We start from the raw sequence: 17,526 nt of genomic DNA, 5'->3' as shown, positions 1-17,526 counted from the left end.
CCCACTATAATTGCCTCAGTTGCCTTTTTCTTAACTAATCAAATTGGTGACAGAATATAACCAAAAAGAGTGACAAAAGTTTTGTAATCTCACTATAATACTGGAATTTGGTGTACGGCTTGTTAATATTGAACCACGTCCAGTGGATTTTGTGACTGAAATGTACTTTAATATATTTTTCTAATGAAGACTAAGGTATCGTATCTAGCGGTAGGTTTACACCAAGAACCTAAGGTAATTTCAGCACTTCATTTGCATTATAAATTTGAATGTGGGTGAATAATGAATTAAATTTTTGTTTCAGAAAGCATTGTGATAATTAGTTTACCGGTGTATGTTGCATACCTGCTCTCATTGCGTAATTGTGTAAAAGCCTGACCTAAAGCATTTTCTTTATCATTGTACTAGATAAATAGAGGGACCAATACAGTCTTACAAAATAATGTAGTGGCTGGATTTGGAAGGGCTGGATACCGCATCGATGGTGAACCTTGCTCAGGTAAGTCTTTGGGTCATTAAAATTAGTAAATATCTTGTCCAAATTTGTTAGAAATAAATAATTATTGTTTGTCAGTTGAATATGTAATATCACCTCTTCCTGGGCACTGAAAGAACTCAACAAACAAAATTTTTTCTATATAATATTGGGTTTAAAGAAAAAATTAAAACCGATTTTCCTCTCCTCCTTTACCCACATCATTCTTCACACAGTGATATAACCCTTCCAAAGGGGAATCTGGCAAAAGCTACCAGAATTATAGAGGCATTTACCTTTGACTCAACATTTCTACTTCCTGTAATCTAACAGTTGCCTCTACAACAGTGAGAAAAAGATTTGTGAACAAGGTTATTCATCACAGCGTTGTCTATACCGGCAGAAAACTGAAAGCTACCCTGTGTCCAGTTATTGTGGGCTAGTTATAGAAAGCCAAACGTTGGAACACTAGGCCCCTCTAAAAAAGAAGGAAAAAGATGCATACCTATGTATTAGCATGGAGAAATCACCAGGATATTCTAAAATGATAAGTGGAGGTTGCAGAATAGTGTATGTAAAACTGTTTTGTGTATAGTATGTTTCGTGGAAGAAAGGGAAGAAAAGACTATGAGTGGTCTATGAGGGCTTCTCAGGTGCCCCAGATGGTTGAGACTCTGCCTACAATGTGGGAGACTTGGGTTTAGTCCCTGGGTTGGGAAGATCCCCTGGAGAAGGGCATGGCAACCCACTCCAGTATTCTTGCCTGGAGAATTCCATGGACAGATGAGCGTGGCAAGCTACAGTCCATGGGGTCACCAAGAGTTGGATATGACTGAGCAACTCACACACACACACACACACACACATACACACACACACACACACACACACAGTATATACATTTACATAAAAAAACATTGAAAGTGTTAAAGCAAAAAGTCATTGAAGGTAAGTAGGAACAGGGTGCCTGGTCACTTACTACTGTATAAATTTTTATAACCTCTTGACTACTAAACCAGGTAAATTAATTATTGAATCAAAAAATAGAATAAGAACTGCAGGCCTTACCTCTTGAGAAACTTAGCTAAAGGAAATGGAATTTTCTCTGAAAAATGTATAGCCCTTCTACAGTTGATTTTTTTTACATCTCTGTAGTTATTTTTGAAATTTTTTTGAGTAAGCATTTTTTCTATAAATTCAAAAAATATTGGACTTTAGCTAATTTTATTTTTGTGCAAAATACATTTTGAAGGAATAAAACAACTTTGGCACAGGTTTAACTGATTCCTTGATGTATGCTCCTTTTAAATATTGTAGTTCACAACAGCGTAAAAGTGGCTTTTCTTTGACTTAAAATTTTAAAATATGTAATTTTGTAAACTTTCTTTGAAGTGTTGTGGGTTTGTTTAAATCAAAATATGACCTGTGAATATGAGTATTTACTAATATGTATAATGCCATGTAATACATTTTTACTGACTATGTTGATCTTCCCAAATAATTGGGAGTGTTTATAAGGAGGTTTTAGATTTAAAGCAATTGAAAAGTGAGACATCACAAAGGAATTGAAGATTTAATTCCTGGGATGCAACATCAATTTACGCAATTCATGTCCCAGACAAGTGAGGGGCTGGGAAGCTGGGAAAGGAGCTCTGACACAAGTAGGTGCAGAGATGAAGCCATGCTTGTCCATGGGGCTACGCTGTGCAGAAGCAAGGTGTAGACATGAAAACAGCTTCTTAGGGAGAAAACAAAACAGAAATCAGGCAAACTGACCATAGGCGAAATGTCAGTGTCAAAGAAAGAAGGGATAAGCAGTAGAAGATGGAGGAAGTGAGATCTTGGGGAAATTGGACAAAAGAGCTGGTACAATGTACAATTTAGGAGACAGTGGCCCTCTTTATAAGGAATACTTAAATTTATGCATGGTTAGGAGGGGTTGTCGGAGAAGGCAATGGCACCCCACTCCAGTACTCTTGCCTGGAAAATCCCAGGGACAGGGGAGCCTGGTGGGCTGCCATCTCTGGGGTCGCACAGAGTCGGACACAACTTAAGTGACTTAACAGCAGCAGCAGCAGCAGGAGGGATTGTTTAAGGTTACTGCTCTGGTTTGTCCATAAGTAAAACTTTCATGAAAATCCACTTTAATTATCCTGTGTATTAATAATGGATATAGCTTCCATTTATTGAAGCACTTTATTTGATTATTTCATTTTGAAACAACCCTGAATTAGGCATTAAAATTTTTTATATATGAGGAAACTGAAGTTATAAAATTTTAAGCATCTTTCCCAAGATCATGCATGCATTAATTCAAGAAATACTTGATGAGCACCTACCTCTTCATTACCTTCTAGACTTTAGGAATCTGGCAGTGAAGGAGCTAGAGACAGTTCCTTCTCTTATGAAGCTTATTTCTAATAGAAGAGAGGAGATGAATAATTCACAAATAAGTGGTAATTAAACATCAAAGTGAAAAAAATGTAATGCCATGTTAAGTGACTTGAGGTGCTTTCTCATTTTGTTTTTTGTGTTTTTTTAAAAACATTTGTTTATTTACTTGACTGCACCAGGTCTTAGTTGCAGCACGTGGGATCTTTTAGTTGCAGTGTGCAGAATCTAGTTCCCCAACTAGGGCTTGAACCTCCTCCCTCTGCACTTGGAGCATAAAGTCTTAGCCACAGGACCACTAGGAAAGTCCCCCTGAAGTGCTACTTTGAATCAGGTTGTCAGAGAAAGCTTTTTAAGGAAGTGACTCTTAATTTGACACAGGGATGATCAGAAGAGACCAGCAACATTGATAGGCAACAAGTGCTACCGTTGTATTTTTCAGTTTAGCCTTGTTTGAATCCAAACTTCATAATCTTTCTAAGGAAACTCATCTTTAATCAGATATAATAAGTTAAGGGTACTAACTCTAAGTCAAACTTTTGCAAATGAATATACAATTATTCTGAGTAACAGTGAAGAGACAAATTAGATGAGAAAAATGTTAAATAAACCATAAATGGCAGAGCCATGCAAATATTTGATTATCTTGTTAAAACTTGCATCAGAATTATATATTTAATTTTTGAAAAGAATTTCAACTTTAACCAATACTGCTTATAACTGTCATTTGATTCATAATGTTAATTCTTTGCTCCTCTATTTCCTTCAAAGGTCAGTCTAATTCTCTGGAAAAGTGGTTTGACAATGAAGCCCATGGAGGTTTATTTGGTATCTATATGAACCAAGATGGCCTTCCTGGATGTTCGCTTATACAGGGATTTACCATTTGGTCATGCTGGGATTACGGAATTTATTTTCAGGTAAATGGATCCCCCAAAAGTGATTGTTTATTTTCTTTAATGATTGTATTCTGTACTGTGTAACCTACAAATTCTATTACAGACCACGGAGAGTGTGCATATCTACAACGTGACCCTGATTGACAATGGAATGGCCATTTTTTCAATGATTTACATGCCGTCTGCTGTATCTCACAAGATTTCCAGTAAAACGGTGCAAATTAAGGTAAGAATTGAATGCAGCCACACAAAGCAGAAAGAACAACTCTGAGAAGGGTAAAATACTGAATGCAAATGATTTTCTAGACTTCACCCTTCTAGTCATACCTCCTGCTTTTGTGCCCGTCGTCTTCTGCCAGGAATCTCTCCATCCTTCCCTCTGCCCGCTCCTTCCCTCATCTCTTCTTACTTATCACCTACTAATCTTGTCACAGTTAGTTTAATTTTCACTCACACTATGAAGTCTCCTGAACCAGCTTAGGTAATTTTGGCACTTTGTCCTCTTTCTGTTGCTACTGTTCCGTGCACAAATTCCTATCATAGAAACACAACGTGCTATTATATATAATTATTTATATGCCTGTCTCCCCACTCCTGCTTTAAGTGTCATCCACTCAGGGTAGATATCACATCTTTTGCATCTTGGTTTACTGAATGATCCATTTCTCAAAGTTATACAGGTTGTGCTTTGCTACAGTGGAATTCAGTACTATTCGTTGTCATGTTGTTATTAAAGCTTACCTTTTGAACTTTTTAAAATAGAACTCCCTAATTGTTGGAAGTAGCCCTGAATTTAATTGCTCTGATGTCCTAACTAATGATGATCCCAATATTGAACTTTCTGCTGCCCATCGAAGTTCTAGACCTCCATCAGGTAAAGATTTTAGAACTTTTGATTTTGGGGTTCATAAGAGTGCATGTACAAATTTCATTGACTTTCTTCTTCTTATAAAAGGTGGGAGAAGTGGGATTTGCTGGCCTACCTTTTCTTCAGCACATAACATGGCGCCTCGGAAACCCCATGCAGGGATCATGAGTTATAACTCCATCAGTGGTCTTTTGGACATCTCAGGCAAGTTTAAACATAGTCTTTGAAAATATACTCAATTAAGTTATGTAAAGACTATGTAGAATATAACTAGTAATTTCATTGTTAGTTTAAAAAAGTAATGATTAAAGTAATCTGCTCAATATGACAAGCAAAGAAACTGGACATCAGAGTCAATTTCAAGAATGGTTCCCTTGGGAGTTCTCTGGCAGTTCAGTGGTTAGGACTGTGCATGTGATGTGGCCAGAAAAATTAAAAATTAAAAAATTAAAATTAAAAAATACCATTTTTGTATAAATATTAAAGAATTGACATTACATTTTCCTTCTCAAATAAGAGAAAAGGCACTGGTATAATGATTTAATATTACTTAGTTTCTCTAAATTGGAATGCCCTTTTGTATCATTTGGGTTATATTTTATTAGAACCTTTTACAGCTGAAAAAATTTTAGTTCATAGAACTTAAATGTTTTCCCAAACTTCCACTGCTTTTGGCAGAGCCAGGATTAGAATCAAGATCTCTTGACTTAAAAATCCACTGCTTTTTCACTGAACCAGGCTGCATCCTTAAAAATATAAAATAGTTATATACAAATTCATATAGAGAATATAGCAAGTATTTTCAATTTTCCCATTAAATACACTGAGTCATTCTCTATTTCAGCTTAGCAAGTCTCCCTTTCATGAAAACTTTAACCAGTGTCCCCTCAAATAAACCAGGTCAATAACTTAGACACCTAAGTTTTGACATACTATTTCTCATAATTTTAATTCCTAGAAATGCAAAACAAATTATCATCATTTGTCTGTAGTGAGAACCAGAGTGAGGCTATGGTGAGGGTAAGTGTCAGGCCAAAGTGAGAATTAGGATCAGACCCTAGTGAGCATGAGAGTCAGCCATAATGAGTATGAGAGTCTTGCAACAAGGCGGACGAGAGTCAGGCCATAGTGAGGACCAGAATCAGGTCCCAGTAAGGAATCATTCAGGCTTTAGTGAGAAAAGAAGACATGCCCCAGTGAGCCAAAGAATCAGGCTTCAGTGAGGAAAACTTTCAGGCCGTAGTGAGGCATAGAGTGAGGCATTTGCTAGGCAAAGAATCAGGCCATCGAAAGGACTAGTGTCAGGCTCTAGGGGCGAGTTTCAGGCCCTAGTGAGGCCAAGAGACAGGCTGATGTGAGGACCAGGGTCAGATCATCGTGAGAACAGACTCAGGGCCCATTGAGGAGCACAGTCAGTGCACAGTGAGGACAGAGTTGGGGAAATGATGAAAATTTGTTTCATATTTTTAGGAGTTAAAATTATGAGAAATAGTATGGCAAAACAAAAATAGATGTCTAAGTTATTGACCTGGTGTCTTTGTTGATGGGCTTCCCATCAACAACAGCCCATTTACTAGCTGATGGGCTCAGCTAGTAAAGAATTTGCCTGCAATGTGGGAGACCTGGGTTTGATTCCTGGGTTGGGAAGATCCCCTGGAGAAGGGAAAGGCTACCCACTCCAGTATTCTGGCCTAGAGAATTTCTTGGACTGTGTAGTCCATGGGGTTGCAAAGAGTCAGACATGGCTGAGCGACCTTCACTTTGTAACGTGGATAGCCTCGCCAAAAATTGCTTAACGTGCCGCATGGGTTTAAGACCAATGAAGGAGACCAGTAAAGGATATCTGCGTAGTGTATGAACAGCATCTACTGCTGCAATATTTTGTTAATATTATTCTACAGGCTTATATTCATGTATATGCAATATTTTCTTACAATAAAATGTAATCAAGCAGGGTAGTAGATAGCACATAGCTAATGTGAGCATTTTTTGGAGCCACTTTTTACTGTTTTAAGTTTTGAGTAATGAAATTTTAAGTGCGAAAGAGCTTGTTTTTTGATCCAATCAGTTTTATCTTTGGACCACAAATATTTGCAGTAAAACCAAGGGAGCAATAGTGTTTCAGTTATCCTTTTCTGCATAACAAACCATCCTCCAAATTCAGAGCCTTTAAACAACCATTTATTAGCTCATGATTCTGTGGCTTGGCAATCTAGGTTTTGTTCATCTGAGTAGTTCTGCTAATCTTACCTAGGACTGTTCACTGAGCTGCTGTCATTTTACAAGATGTCTTAGGGACTGGTTAGTCTGGGATAGTTTCACTTCCATGTCTGGTGATTGGTGCTGGCCCTTGATGGGATAATGGGAATGACTGAGCCAAACATCTCCTAGGCTTACTCACATGCTGATAATCACAGAATTCCCCCAAAGTACCAAGAGAGTGAGCCCTCATAATATGCAAGCTCTTTTCAGATCTGTTTATGTTACTCTTGTCCCATTGTATAAAGCAAATCACAGAGAAAATATGCCAAGCTCAGAGAAAATACAGGAGAAGACTACTCAGTGGTGTGGATTTAGTCCACAAGTAGTGGTGGTCTTACCCGACACGTGGGCTCGCCTGGTAGCTCAGAGAGTAAAAAGTCCGCCTGCAGTGCAGGAGACTCGGGTTTGATCCCTGGGCCAGGAAGATCTCCTGGAGAAGAGAATGGCAACCCACTCCAGTATTCTTGCCTAGAGAATCCCAAAGACAGAGGAGCCAAGTGGGCTACAGTCCATGGGGTTGCAAAGAGTCAGACATGACTGAGCGACGAACACTTACCTGACACGTAAGAGCTCCGTGTTCAAGGTAGTGTTAAATGACATGTTTGGTGCAATAGATTTGAAACAAAACTGATTCGACGCTTTCTCTACAGCAGATTATCATTTTCCTATTATTTTTGTTTTAGATACAACATTTGTTGGATTTAAAAATGTTTGTTCAGGTGAAACTAATGTAATATTCATTACTAACCCTTTAAATGAGGATTTACAGCATCCAATTCATGTGAAGAACATACAGCTGGTTGACACTACTGAACAATCGAAAATATTTATCCATAGGCCTGATTTAAGGTAAAATATATGAAAATTAAGCTTCTTCTTCCCTGTCATCACAGTTTTCCATTGTTTTATTTCCCTGCCATAGACCTGAGAAAGTTGCTGTATTTAAAGTAACTGTTCATGTCTATGAAATTTTAATCAGCATTATGAAAGTGTCTAATATATCTATGCCTTCAGGTAAGTTGAAGAATCTAGGCCTTATTATGTATATTTTCTCATGCTTTTCTGCTCGTGTATCATAAATAGCACCATCTTTAAACATGAAAGATAACAGACTGAGTCTGAAGTGTATTTGTACATTAAGATCTCTCTATTAATAGTCATTAGAAATGAAAATCATGTCTATCATTTCTTCTCTTTTCCTTACCTCTTTTATTTCCTTTTGCTATCCAAATATCTTATTATGTGCACCACAGTGTATATTTGGAAATTAAATGAGAATCATTATAATCATTGTGATTGAGAATATGAAGAAACTTTGATGATTTTTTTTCAATCACAAAGGTTAGTTGGTGTCAGAATATTTCTAGAAGTTGAACCACTTAGATCCTAAGTCTTGAAAGAATATAGCCAGTAACTTCTATTCTTCGTAAGATGGACAGACCAGGAATTTAGATATAAGAAGGTACTGGAGGAAAGAAAATTTCCATTAGAGCTCTTTGACCATTTTTAGTACAGAGAGAAGACAAGAAATAATGCTAATTAGATAGACATCTTTTCAGAGAAATGCAGTATTTCTAATTAGTTTGATTTCATCTGATCTTATTTTGATGAAAACCCAGTATCTCCTCAATAACTGTTAAACCAAAGTGTTTTTTGGCTCACTGGAGGCTCCCCTCTCCTAATAGCTAATAGGAGCTATTAGCTCCTATTTAGTTATCATTGAATCTTTCATATTTCATATATAACTTTAATATCTAGGTCATGGAGAAAACATTATGTTTTAAAATATGTCTTTGAATTTTATGCTTTTATTGGGATACTGTTGGCACAGTCCCAGATCCCTTTTACTAGGTAGCTCATCTAGCCCTCAAATGCTCTAAATGTTGGCCAGTAATGACCTGCATTTGCCTGCTTTTCCAGAAGATTATTCAAACAGGAGTAGTTCTGAGAGGCTAAAGCGCTCCCTACTACCACCTTCTTGCAGTCCATAAAAAAAATGATTAAATTATACAAGAAGAGGTAGAACCCCTCTGGGTGTAATTCATGATCCAGAGGTTCTCTTGAGATCAGATTGAAGCTGGTATGTAGACCACAGTTGTCCCCCTTTTCTTTTCCCTTGCTGTATATGGCTTCTCTCCTTTGCTCTTCTCTCCTTTCCTTATTGAGAACTCTCTTTATAACTCACTTGAACAAAACTCCGCATCTCAGGTTCTGTTTCTTTGGAACCTGAAGTAAGATGGAGCCCTACACTATAATGTAAGAGTGCTACTGGGCACTCTATTCACAGACTTGCTCACAAAAACACTCTGCACACACTTGAACACAAAGAACACATAGCCTACAGAAATGCTTATTCAAATCATCTCCAAAACTAATAGAGGAAGGAATAGTTTATAGTTTCATGTCTTTTTTAGCAAAAAGCTCAGGTCTACTAGATAGTATTTTGTTGTTATAACTCTGGAATAAATTTTATTTCCCCATTGTATATATCATATAGTGTAAGTATACTATATACCATGTATATACAATGTCTAGTACATTGCAAATTAAGCGGCCATTTTTATTATTATACCTAATAACAGTCAACACTCCAAGTGGCTCAAGATGAAAGCAGAATACCATCTATCATTGAACTGCATGATGGGATTATAGTATTTCATCTCTTACGGTTTGGATATCTACAGAATGGTTATTAAAATATGTAGCATAAAAATTATAATTTAAATATATCCGCTTGTATATACATAGACAAAACCCTACAAGAATAAATATATACTAATCTATAATTGTTGATGAGCCTAAAAACTTGGGATAGAAAGGTAAAGTGGACTGAGATTTTATTAAGGATTTATTTTATAGGAAACATGCAGTACATTTATAATTCTTAGAGAACCATTAAAAAGAAGAAAAGGAAGGTAAAAATATAAAGATTTCCCTGCCAACACAAGGATTTTATATGTCTGTACTACTGAGTAATTTACCTACTCTTTGAGCAGTGTTAATATATTTTGAGCAATGCACAAATATGAAATGTATCATTCAACAAAATATAAAATAGCAAAATGGAATTTAATTTTTTTCTCACAGATATAAATTGTCCTTTTGAAATGTTAATGAATCACAATAATAGACCAAGTCAATACAATGGAAAAGCATCATTACAATGCTAATTATATATGCTACTTGGTCCCACTTTGAATCCTTTCTGAAATAAGATTCAAACAATGTTGTGGTACTCTAATCAAATATGCAACTATATTTTAATGCTCTCCAGAAATAGGGAGTTTATACTAAATCTAAGTATTTATGCATTTCACCTTTTCTCCACAGTAAGGTGAATCCATCAGATTGTGTAGATATGGTTTGTGATGCCAAAAGGAAATCTTTACTTAGAGATATGGATGGCTCCTTCCTGGGGAATTCTGGTTCAGTGATACCTGAAGCAGAATATGAATGGAATGGAAATAGCCAGTTTGGAATTGGAGACTATAGAATTCCTAAGGTGATGCTCACATTCCCAAATGGAAGTAGAATTCCTGTCACTGAAAAAGCACCTTATAAAGGTTTGTTGGCTCTTATTCTGTTAGTCTTCAGGTTCATGGAACAAAACATTTTTTATTTTTAATGATTGATGTACTCTAATGTATATTTTGTACTTATTAGTCATATGTACAAGCAAAAGATAATATGTGAATGCTTTTGTAAGGAGATTCTGTTTCATTTATAAATGTGTTTTCTACCATTTCCAGGAATCATTAGAGATTCAACCTGTAAATACATTCCAGAATGGCAGGGTCATAGGTGCTTTGGGATGGAATATGCAATGATGGTTATCGAAAGCCTGGATTCCGACACAGAAACTCGAAGACTCTCCCCGGTGGCTATAGTGAGCAATGGTTATGTTGATCTCATTAATGGTAGGTATTCAATGTAAATCAAATAGAGTTACTCAAAGCATTCACTCTTTATTAGATTCATGGACATATCTCATAAATTATCTGTCACAAAGAACTAGCAAACATCTGAACTTCCTTGCCTTCTGATTGTAAGAAAGATCTAAGGAAGGTAAAGAGACTTGACTCTTCAGCAGTCATTAGAAAGCAGGCAATGACTCTAAACTGAACGTTAAAAGAAGAGCAGGCAGGTTATGCCTTGAGTCATCTTTATAGGTATGAATGTGGACGGAGGAGCCTGGTAGGCTGCAGTCCATGGGGTCGCTAGGAGTCGGACACAACTGAGCAACTTCACTTTCACTTTTCACTTTTATGCACTGGAGAAGGAAATGGCAGCCCACTCCAGTGTTCTTGCCTGGAGAATCCCAGGGACGGCAGAGCCTGGTGGGCTGCCGTCTATGGGGTCGCACAGAGTCGGACACGACTGAAGCGACTTAGCAGCAGCAGCAGCAGCAGTGGCATAAATACATTTAAGAAAAAATTGATCTGAATGTCTGCAAAAAAACCCCAATTTTCCTTACATAAATTAAAAAACTGATAATGTGATATTTATAATACTTGAGAAGGAACAGTGTCAACCTACACCTTTCATTTTCATGAATCCTTGGAAGATTTAATCTAGAATCAGTGAGTTGTGAGGTTTTTTGTTTGGCTTTGGTTTTTGTCCATCCTGATTTCTTTGACTATGAAGACTATCTTGTCAAGCTCCAGAATCTAGGTCCCTTCCATTCTGGCCCTTGTTGGCTCTCATATAATGGAAGGCAGTGGTCTCCTGAGGATTCAGATCAACTCTGGTGTCCAAGAGTTTTTGAATAAACAGGTGACGTTCTAAAAGCTACTTAAAACAGAGGGCAAGGACTCATTATATATCCCTGAAGTGGCATTGGGGGCTCAAATATTAGTCCCTAATCGTGCTTTTAGAGTCTTTGAAATGCTGAAGGGGCACATAACCAGGATCAGAAAGATCTCTCTGTCCTGACAATGTCACAACATATACCAGAATATTCTGAAATTCCCAAAAGAGCCAATACCCTACAAGTTCATTTTTTTGCCTTGTTGAAGAGACTAGAATAAGCTATGTCAGCTCGTTGATTTTAACTCGCTCCACAATTCTGCTCTGACATATAATCTGCCTGGTTTCTATGACCTACAGTCAACCCAGTTTCAAATTCTACCTTTCAGATTTATAAAGCAGAGAAATCATGGAAAGAATTTTAGACCACTAAGTGACTAATGAAGAGGTTTACAAATTGCTTTGTTTTGTATGAGGAAAGATTTTATTCTTCTTATTTTTATATTTTGCTTTTCCTGAAAGACATTACAAGTTTTCCATTTATAATAGTGATATGACATTTCTCTTTTAAATAAATTTTAAAAAGTGACTGTCTAAGGGTAAAGAACCCACCTGCCAACGCAAGAGACATGAGATGTGTGTTCGATCCCTGGATTGAGAAGATCCCCTGGAGGAGGTGATGGCAACCCACTCCAGTATTCTTGCCTGAAGAATCCCATGGACAGAGGAGCCTGGCGGGCTACAGTCCATAGGGTCACAAAGAGTTGGACATGACTAAACTGATTTAGCACACATGCACGTCAGTTTAATGAGAATATAGTTTCAGTTCAGTTCAGTTGCTCAGTCATGTCCGACTCTTTGGGACGCCATGAATCATAGCACACCAGGCCTCCCTGTCCATCACCAACTCCCGGAGTTCACTGAGACTCACGTCCATCGAGTCAGTGATGCCATCCAGCCATCTCATCCTCTGTCTCCCCTTCTCCTCCTGCCCCCAATCCCTCCCAGCATCAGACTCTTTTCCAGTGAGTCAACTCTTCACATGAGGTGGCCAAAGTACTGGAGTTTCAGCTTCAGCATCATTCCTTCCAAAGAAATCCCAGGGCTCATCTCCTTCAGAATGGACTGGTTGGATCTCCTTGCAGTCCAAGGGACTCTCAAGAGTCTTCTCCAACATCACAGTTCAAAAGCATCAATTCTTCGGTGCTCAGCCTTCTTCACAGTCCAACCGTGACATCCATACATGACCACAGGAAAAACCATAGCCTTGACTAGATGGATCTTTGTTGGCAAAGTAATGTCTCTGCTTTTGAATATGTTATCTAGGTTGGACATAACTTTCCTTCCAAGGAGTAAGCATCTTTTAATTTCATGGCTGCAGTCACCATCTGCAGTGATTTTGGAGCCCAGAAAAATAAAGTCTGACACTTTTTCCACTGTTTCCCCATCTATTTCCCATGAAGTGATGGGACCGGATGCCATGATCTTCGTTTTCTGAATGTTGAGCTTTAAGCCAACTTTTTCACTCTCCACTTTCACTTTCATCAAGAGGCTTTTGAGTTCCTCTTCACTTTCTGCCATAAGGGTGGTGTCATCTGCATATCTGAGGTTATTGATATTTCTCCAGGCAATCTTGATTCCAGCTTGTGTTTCTTCCAGCCCAGTGTTTCTCATGATGTACTCTGCATAGAAGTTAAATAAGCAGGCTTACAATATACAGCCTTGACATACTCTTTTTCCTATTTGGAACCAGTCTGTTGTTCCATGTCCAGTTCTAACTGTTGCTTCCTGACCTGCATACAGATTTCTCAAGAGTCAGGTCAGATGGTCTGGTATTCCCATCTCTTGAAGAATTTTCTACAGTTTGTTGTGATCCACACAGTCAAAGGCTTTGGCATAGTCAGTAAAGCAGAAATAGATGTTTTTCTGGAACTCTCTTGCTTTTTCCATGATCCAGCAGATGTTGGCAATTTGATCTCTGGTTCCTCTGCCTTTTCTAAAACCAGCTTGAACATCTGGAAGTTCACAGTTCACATATTGCTGAAGCCTGGCTTGGAGAATTTTGAGCATTACTTTCCTAGCGTGTGAGATGAGTGCAATTGTGTGGTAGTTTGAGCATTCTTTGGCATTGCCTTTCTTTGGGATTGGAATGAAAACTGACCTTTTCTAGTCCTGTGGCCACTGCTGAGTTTTCCAAATTTGCTGGCATATTGAGTGCAGCACTTTCACAGCATTATCTTTCAGGATTTGAAAGAGCTCAACTGGATCCCATCACCTCCACTAGCTTTGTTCGTAGTGATGCTTTCTAAGGCCCACTTGACTTCACATTCCAGGATGTCTGGCTGTAGGTCAGTGATCACACCATCGTGATTATCTGGGTCATGAAGGTCCTTTTGTACAGTTCTTCTGTGTATTCTTGCCACCTCTTCTTGATATCTTCAGCCTCTGTTAGGAAATAATAGCAATGTGGCAAAAATTATGACAGTGTTAGAAGGATTATTGAAGCTTGGGATGTCTCTACTAGGTGGAAAGAATAATTCCAAGATAAAATTAGTACATACCACTAAAGTTTCCCTCAATTTTATTTGTTTTTTACAAAAAAATTTTTTTTACAAAAAATAATTTTTTTTATTTTATAAAATAAATTTTTATAAAATAAAATTATTTTATTTATAAAATAAAATTATTTTTATAAAATAAATTTTTTTATTTTATAAAATAATAAAAATTATTTTATTTTACAAAAAATAAAGTAAAAGCTTGGGATGTCTCTACTAGGTGGAAAGAATAATTCCAAGATAAAATTAGTACATACCACTAAAGTTTCCCTCAATTTTATTTGTTTTTTACGAATAAATTTGTTTTTTACAAAAAAATTTGTTTTTTACAAATAAATTGTTTATTACTTTACAATATTGTATTTGTTTTGCCATACATCAATATGAATCCACCATGGGTATACACATGTTCCCTATCCTAGGATTTATGTTTCTAATGCTAAGGAATATGTTATGCTCTATTTGAGCTTCAGAAGTTTATATTGATGTAAAATTCAATCGAAGTTCAGTTATAAATATTGATAATTCCAAGCAAGCTAGGAAATTGAGCAAAACTAATGAATAAATACATCAGGAAAATTCATCATTCCATATCTCACTGCTGTGTATATATATAATCCCAGCCACTTTAAAACTGAAGTGCAATAGAGAAGTTTCTTACAAGTCATGTTACATGTGTTCTGGAAATGTCTGGATTCAGGTGAAATTGTTCACTTTCTTTTGGCTTTTGAGAGAGTTTAAGGGAGTGTTATTTTTCACGTTTCTTCTGTTTATGTATGATGTTGACCCTCCAATGTACCTATCCTCATTCACAAAAATATTAAAATAAGAAGGAATGTTAAAGGCAATAAAAATAAACTTAAAAGTTTGTCAAGTTAAGAAATTAACTAATGAACAAACGAGTGTGTGAAAGAAATAATGCATCAGTGATTTGGACATTCAAATGTGTATGTTTTCTAGGTACAAGCTGTATTTTTAGCAAATTAGCTCTGCTAGAGTGTATTTCTCAATAAATGGTTTGAGAAAGTTGTTTCCTCACCCAAAGTCACATTTGATAGGAGAAACAGGAGAAAGCATCAAGCATTTTCTTCCTCACTGTGGGGCCTGGACATGATTATTAAAGTAGATATATAAGTAAACCTGCTATTTCCTTTAATAACCTTCCAATGCAGATCCTCAACATATTAGTTTACCTTATGACCCTGGGCTGTCTAAAAGTAAGGATAGTAGAGAGGCAGTTGCTTCCCTGAGTTCCTTTTCAAAAAAAAAAGTTTCCGTGCAACCCATTGTTGTCTGCTTAAAGTCCTTCAGGAGCCTTTATTTGCTGGCTGCACTGGGCCTCTGTTGCCACGCACAGATTTTTGTTGCTGTGCCGGGCTTCCTCTAGTTGCAGCGAGCGTGGGCTGCTCTCTAGCTGTGGTGCCCAGACTCCCTGTTCAAGTGGCTTCTCTAGTTGTGGAGCACAGGCTCTAAGGTGCACAGGCTCAACAGTCGTGGTGCACGGGCTTATCTTCCCACCAGGGAACAAATCTGTGTCCCCCACATTAGCAGGTGGCTTCTTAACCACTGAACCAAAGGAAAGACCCCTGCCTTCTTTTTTAAGGCAAGGCTTCAGAAATAGCTTAGATCACTGAATGGACATGTGGATGGATAATGGCTGTAAATGCTGAGCTTGACCACTGCAATTTATTTTGAATACAGTTACACTTCAGGCTTTGCACTAGTAATATTCATAATATGGAACATGAACTTTCATTTGTGTGGATGTAGGCCCACAGGATCATGGCTGGTGTGCCGGGTACACATGCCAGAGAAGATTGTCCCTGTTTCACAGCATCGTGGCTCTGGGCAAATCTTACGAGGTCTACTTCACAGGCACCAGTCCTCAGAATCTTCGACTGATGTTGCTTAATGTTGACCATGACAAGGTAAGGCAAGACAGAAATAATTTCTTATTTTATTATTGGTTCCAGGTGTACAGCACAGTGATTGATTCAGTGGTACATATACACGTGTCTATCTGAAACTAACACACACTGTTAACCAACTATACTCCAATGTAAAATAAAAAGTATTTAAATAAATAAATGAAGTAATTATTGATAGGTATGTAAAAAATAATAAAAATTATTTCATTTATTGACTTTGTCAAGAAATGCACTTTATCATTCAGTAATCCTATGACGATTATTTCTGTTCAATTCTTTCGAAGTAATTTATTTTAAAAAGTCTAAAAACAAACAAAAAAAGAATTACTGGGGAATCCCCTGGCAGTCTAGTAGTTTAGACTCGAGGCTTCTACTGCATGGGTCGGGGAACTAAGATCCAGCATGCCATACAGTGTGGCCAGAAAAAAAGAATGAATAAACTTAAAATCAAAGGCTTAAATAAAGAGTTATTGAAGTTATTTGCATATATATCTATCCACTAAGGACTTTACTTCCTTCCCTGTCCTCTGGAACAACATCAGCCTTACAGCTCCTTTTCAGGAACCAGTAGGGTACCACTAAGAATACTGAGAATCCAGACAGCTTAATCAGCCTGAGAGCACACAGGAGTTCCCAACACCTCTCCACATAGGCACTGGCTTGTGCTGCTACATCTGAGGTGTGACAGTGAGCCCTATGATTTGTGTGATTAGCAAGCAAACCTGAACTTGTACATAAAAATACCATGCATCTAAAACCAGCCCCTTAGGATTATATTGTCATTCTTCCATGCTGCTGTTATTCATATATGTCAGGAATACACCTTTGGAACTTACTTCAGAGATCACAACACATTATCTAAAATATCTTCAATAATGTCAGCTCTTTGCTGTAAAATGAATTCATCAGAGATAATTAACTTTATGCTATGTCAGTGGGAAAAGAGTATGAGGTTAAGTAGAAGTCTCATACTATAGATTTTTTTCCTGAGTATGAGACTCAGAAGTCCCAGAGTATCAGCAACTGATACTCATCAGTAATGAGTATGAGACGAGGCACAGAGAGGAGTAAGGAAAGGAGACACTTGAGAATGGCGAGAGCATTTCCATCCTCTCAGCTGCTCAAGATAAAACCTTGGAATCATTCTTTATTCCTCTCTTTCTTTCACATTCCTCATCTAGCCCATTGCAAATCCTATTGAGTGTTCCTGCAAAATGTCCAGGATCTGGCCACTCCTCACCTCCAGTGCTTCTATCCAGCTTGAGCCAACATTATGTCCTCCCTGAAGTAACACAGTTCCCTCCCAACTCTTCCTCCTGCTCTGCCTTTGCCCCCTCTGTGGTCTGTTCTCAGTAACAGAGCTCAGTAACCACCAAGATACCTTCGAAAACACAGGTCA

At 37.5% G+C, this 17,526-nt stretch overlaps 1 protein-coding gene across 1 annotated transcript in view; it reads left to right on the top strand.

The window, feature by feature from the left end:
- The window catches only part of PKHD1L1 (PKHD1 like 1), a 179,809-nt gene that overhangs the window by 137,861 nt on the left and 24,422 nt on the right, over positions 1 to 17,526 (top strand). Inside the window, 9 exon segments of the mRNA XM_059874459.1 lie at positions 409 to 499; positions 3,638 to 3,786; positions 3,869 to 3,991; positions 4,528 to 4,639; positions 4,721 to 4,837; positions 7,579 to 7,744; positions 10,226 to 10,458; positions 10,645 to 10,812; positions 15,970 to 16,127. Of these exon segments, the coding sequence (XP_059730442.1) occupies positions 409 to 499; positions 3,638 to 3,786; positions 3,869 to 3,991; positions 4,528 to 4,639; positions 4,721 to 4,837; positions 7,579 to 7,744; positions 10,226 to 10,458; positions 10,645 to 10,812; positions 15,970 to 16,127 (1,317 nt within the window).

The sequence above is a fragment of the Bos taurus genome, chromosome 14, assembly GCF_002263795.3.
Source record: "Bos taurus isolate L1 Dominette 01449 registration number 42190680 breed Hereford chromosome 14, ARS-UCD2.0, whole genome shotgun sequence".
Classification (NCBI taxonomy): Eukaryota; Metazoa; Chordata; class Mammalia; order Artiodactyla; family Bovidae; genus Bos; species Bos taurus.
The sequence above is the reverse complement of the archived record's forward strand: the minus strand, read 5'-3'. Positions and strand labels throughout refer to the sequence as shown.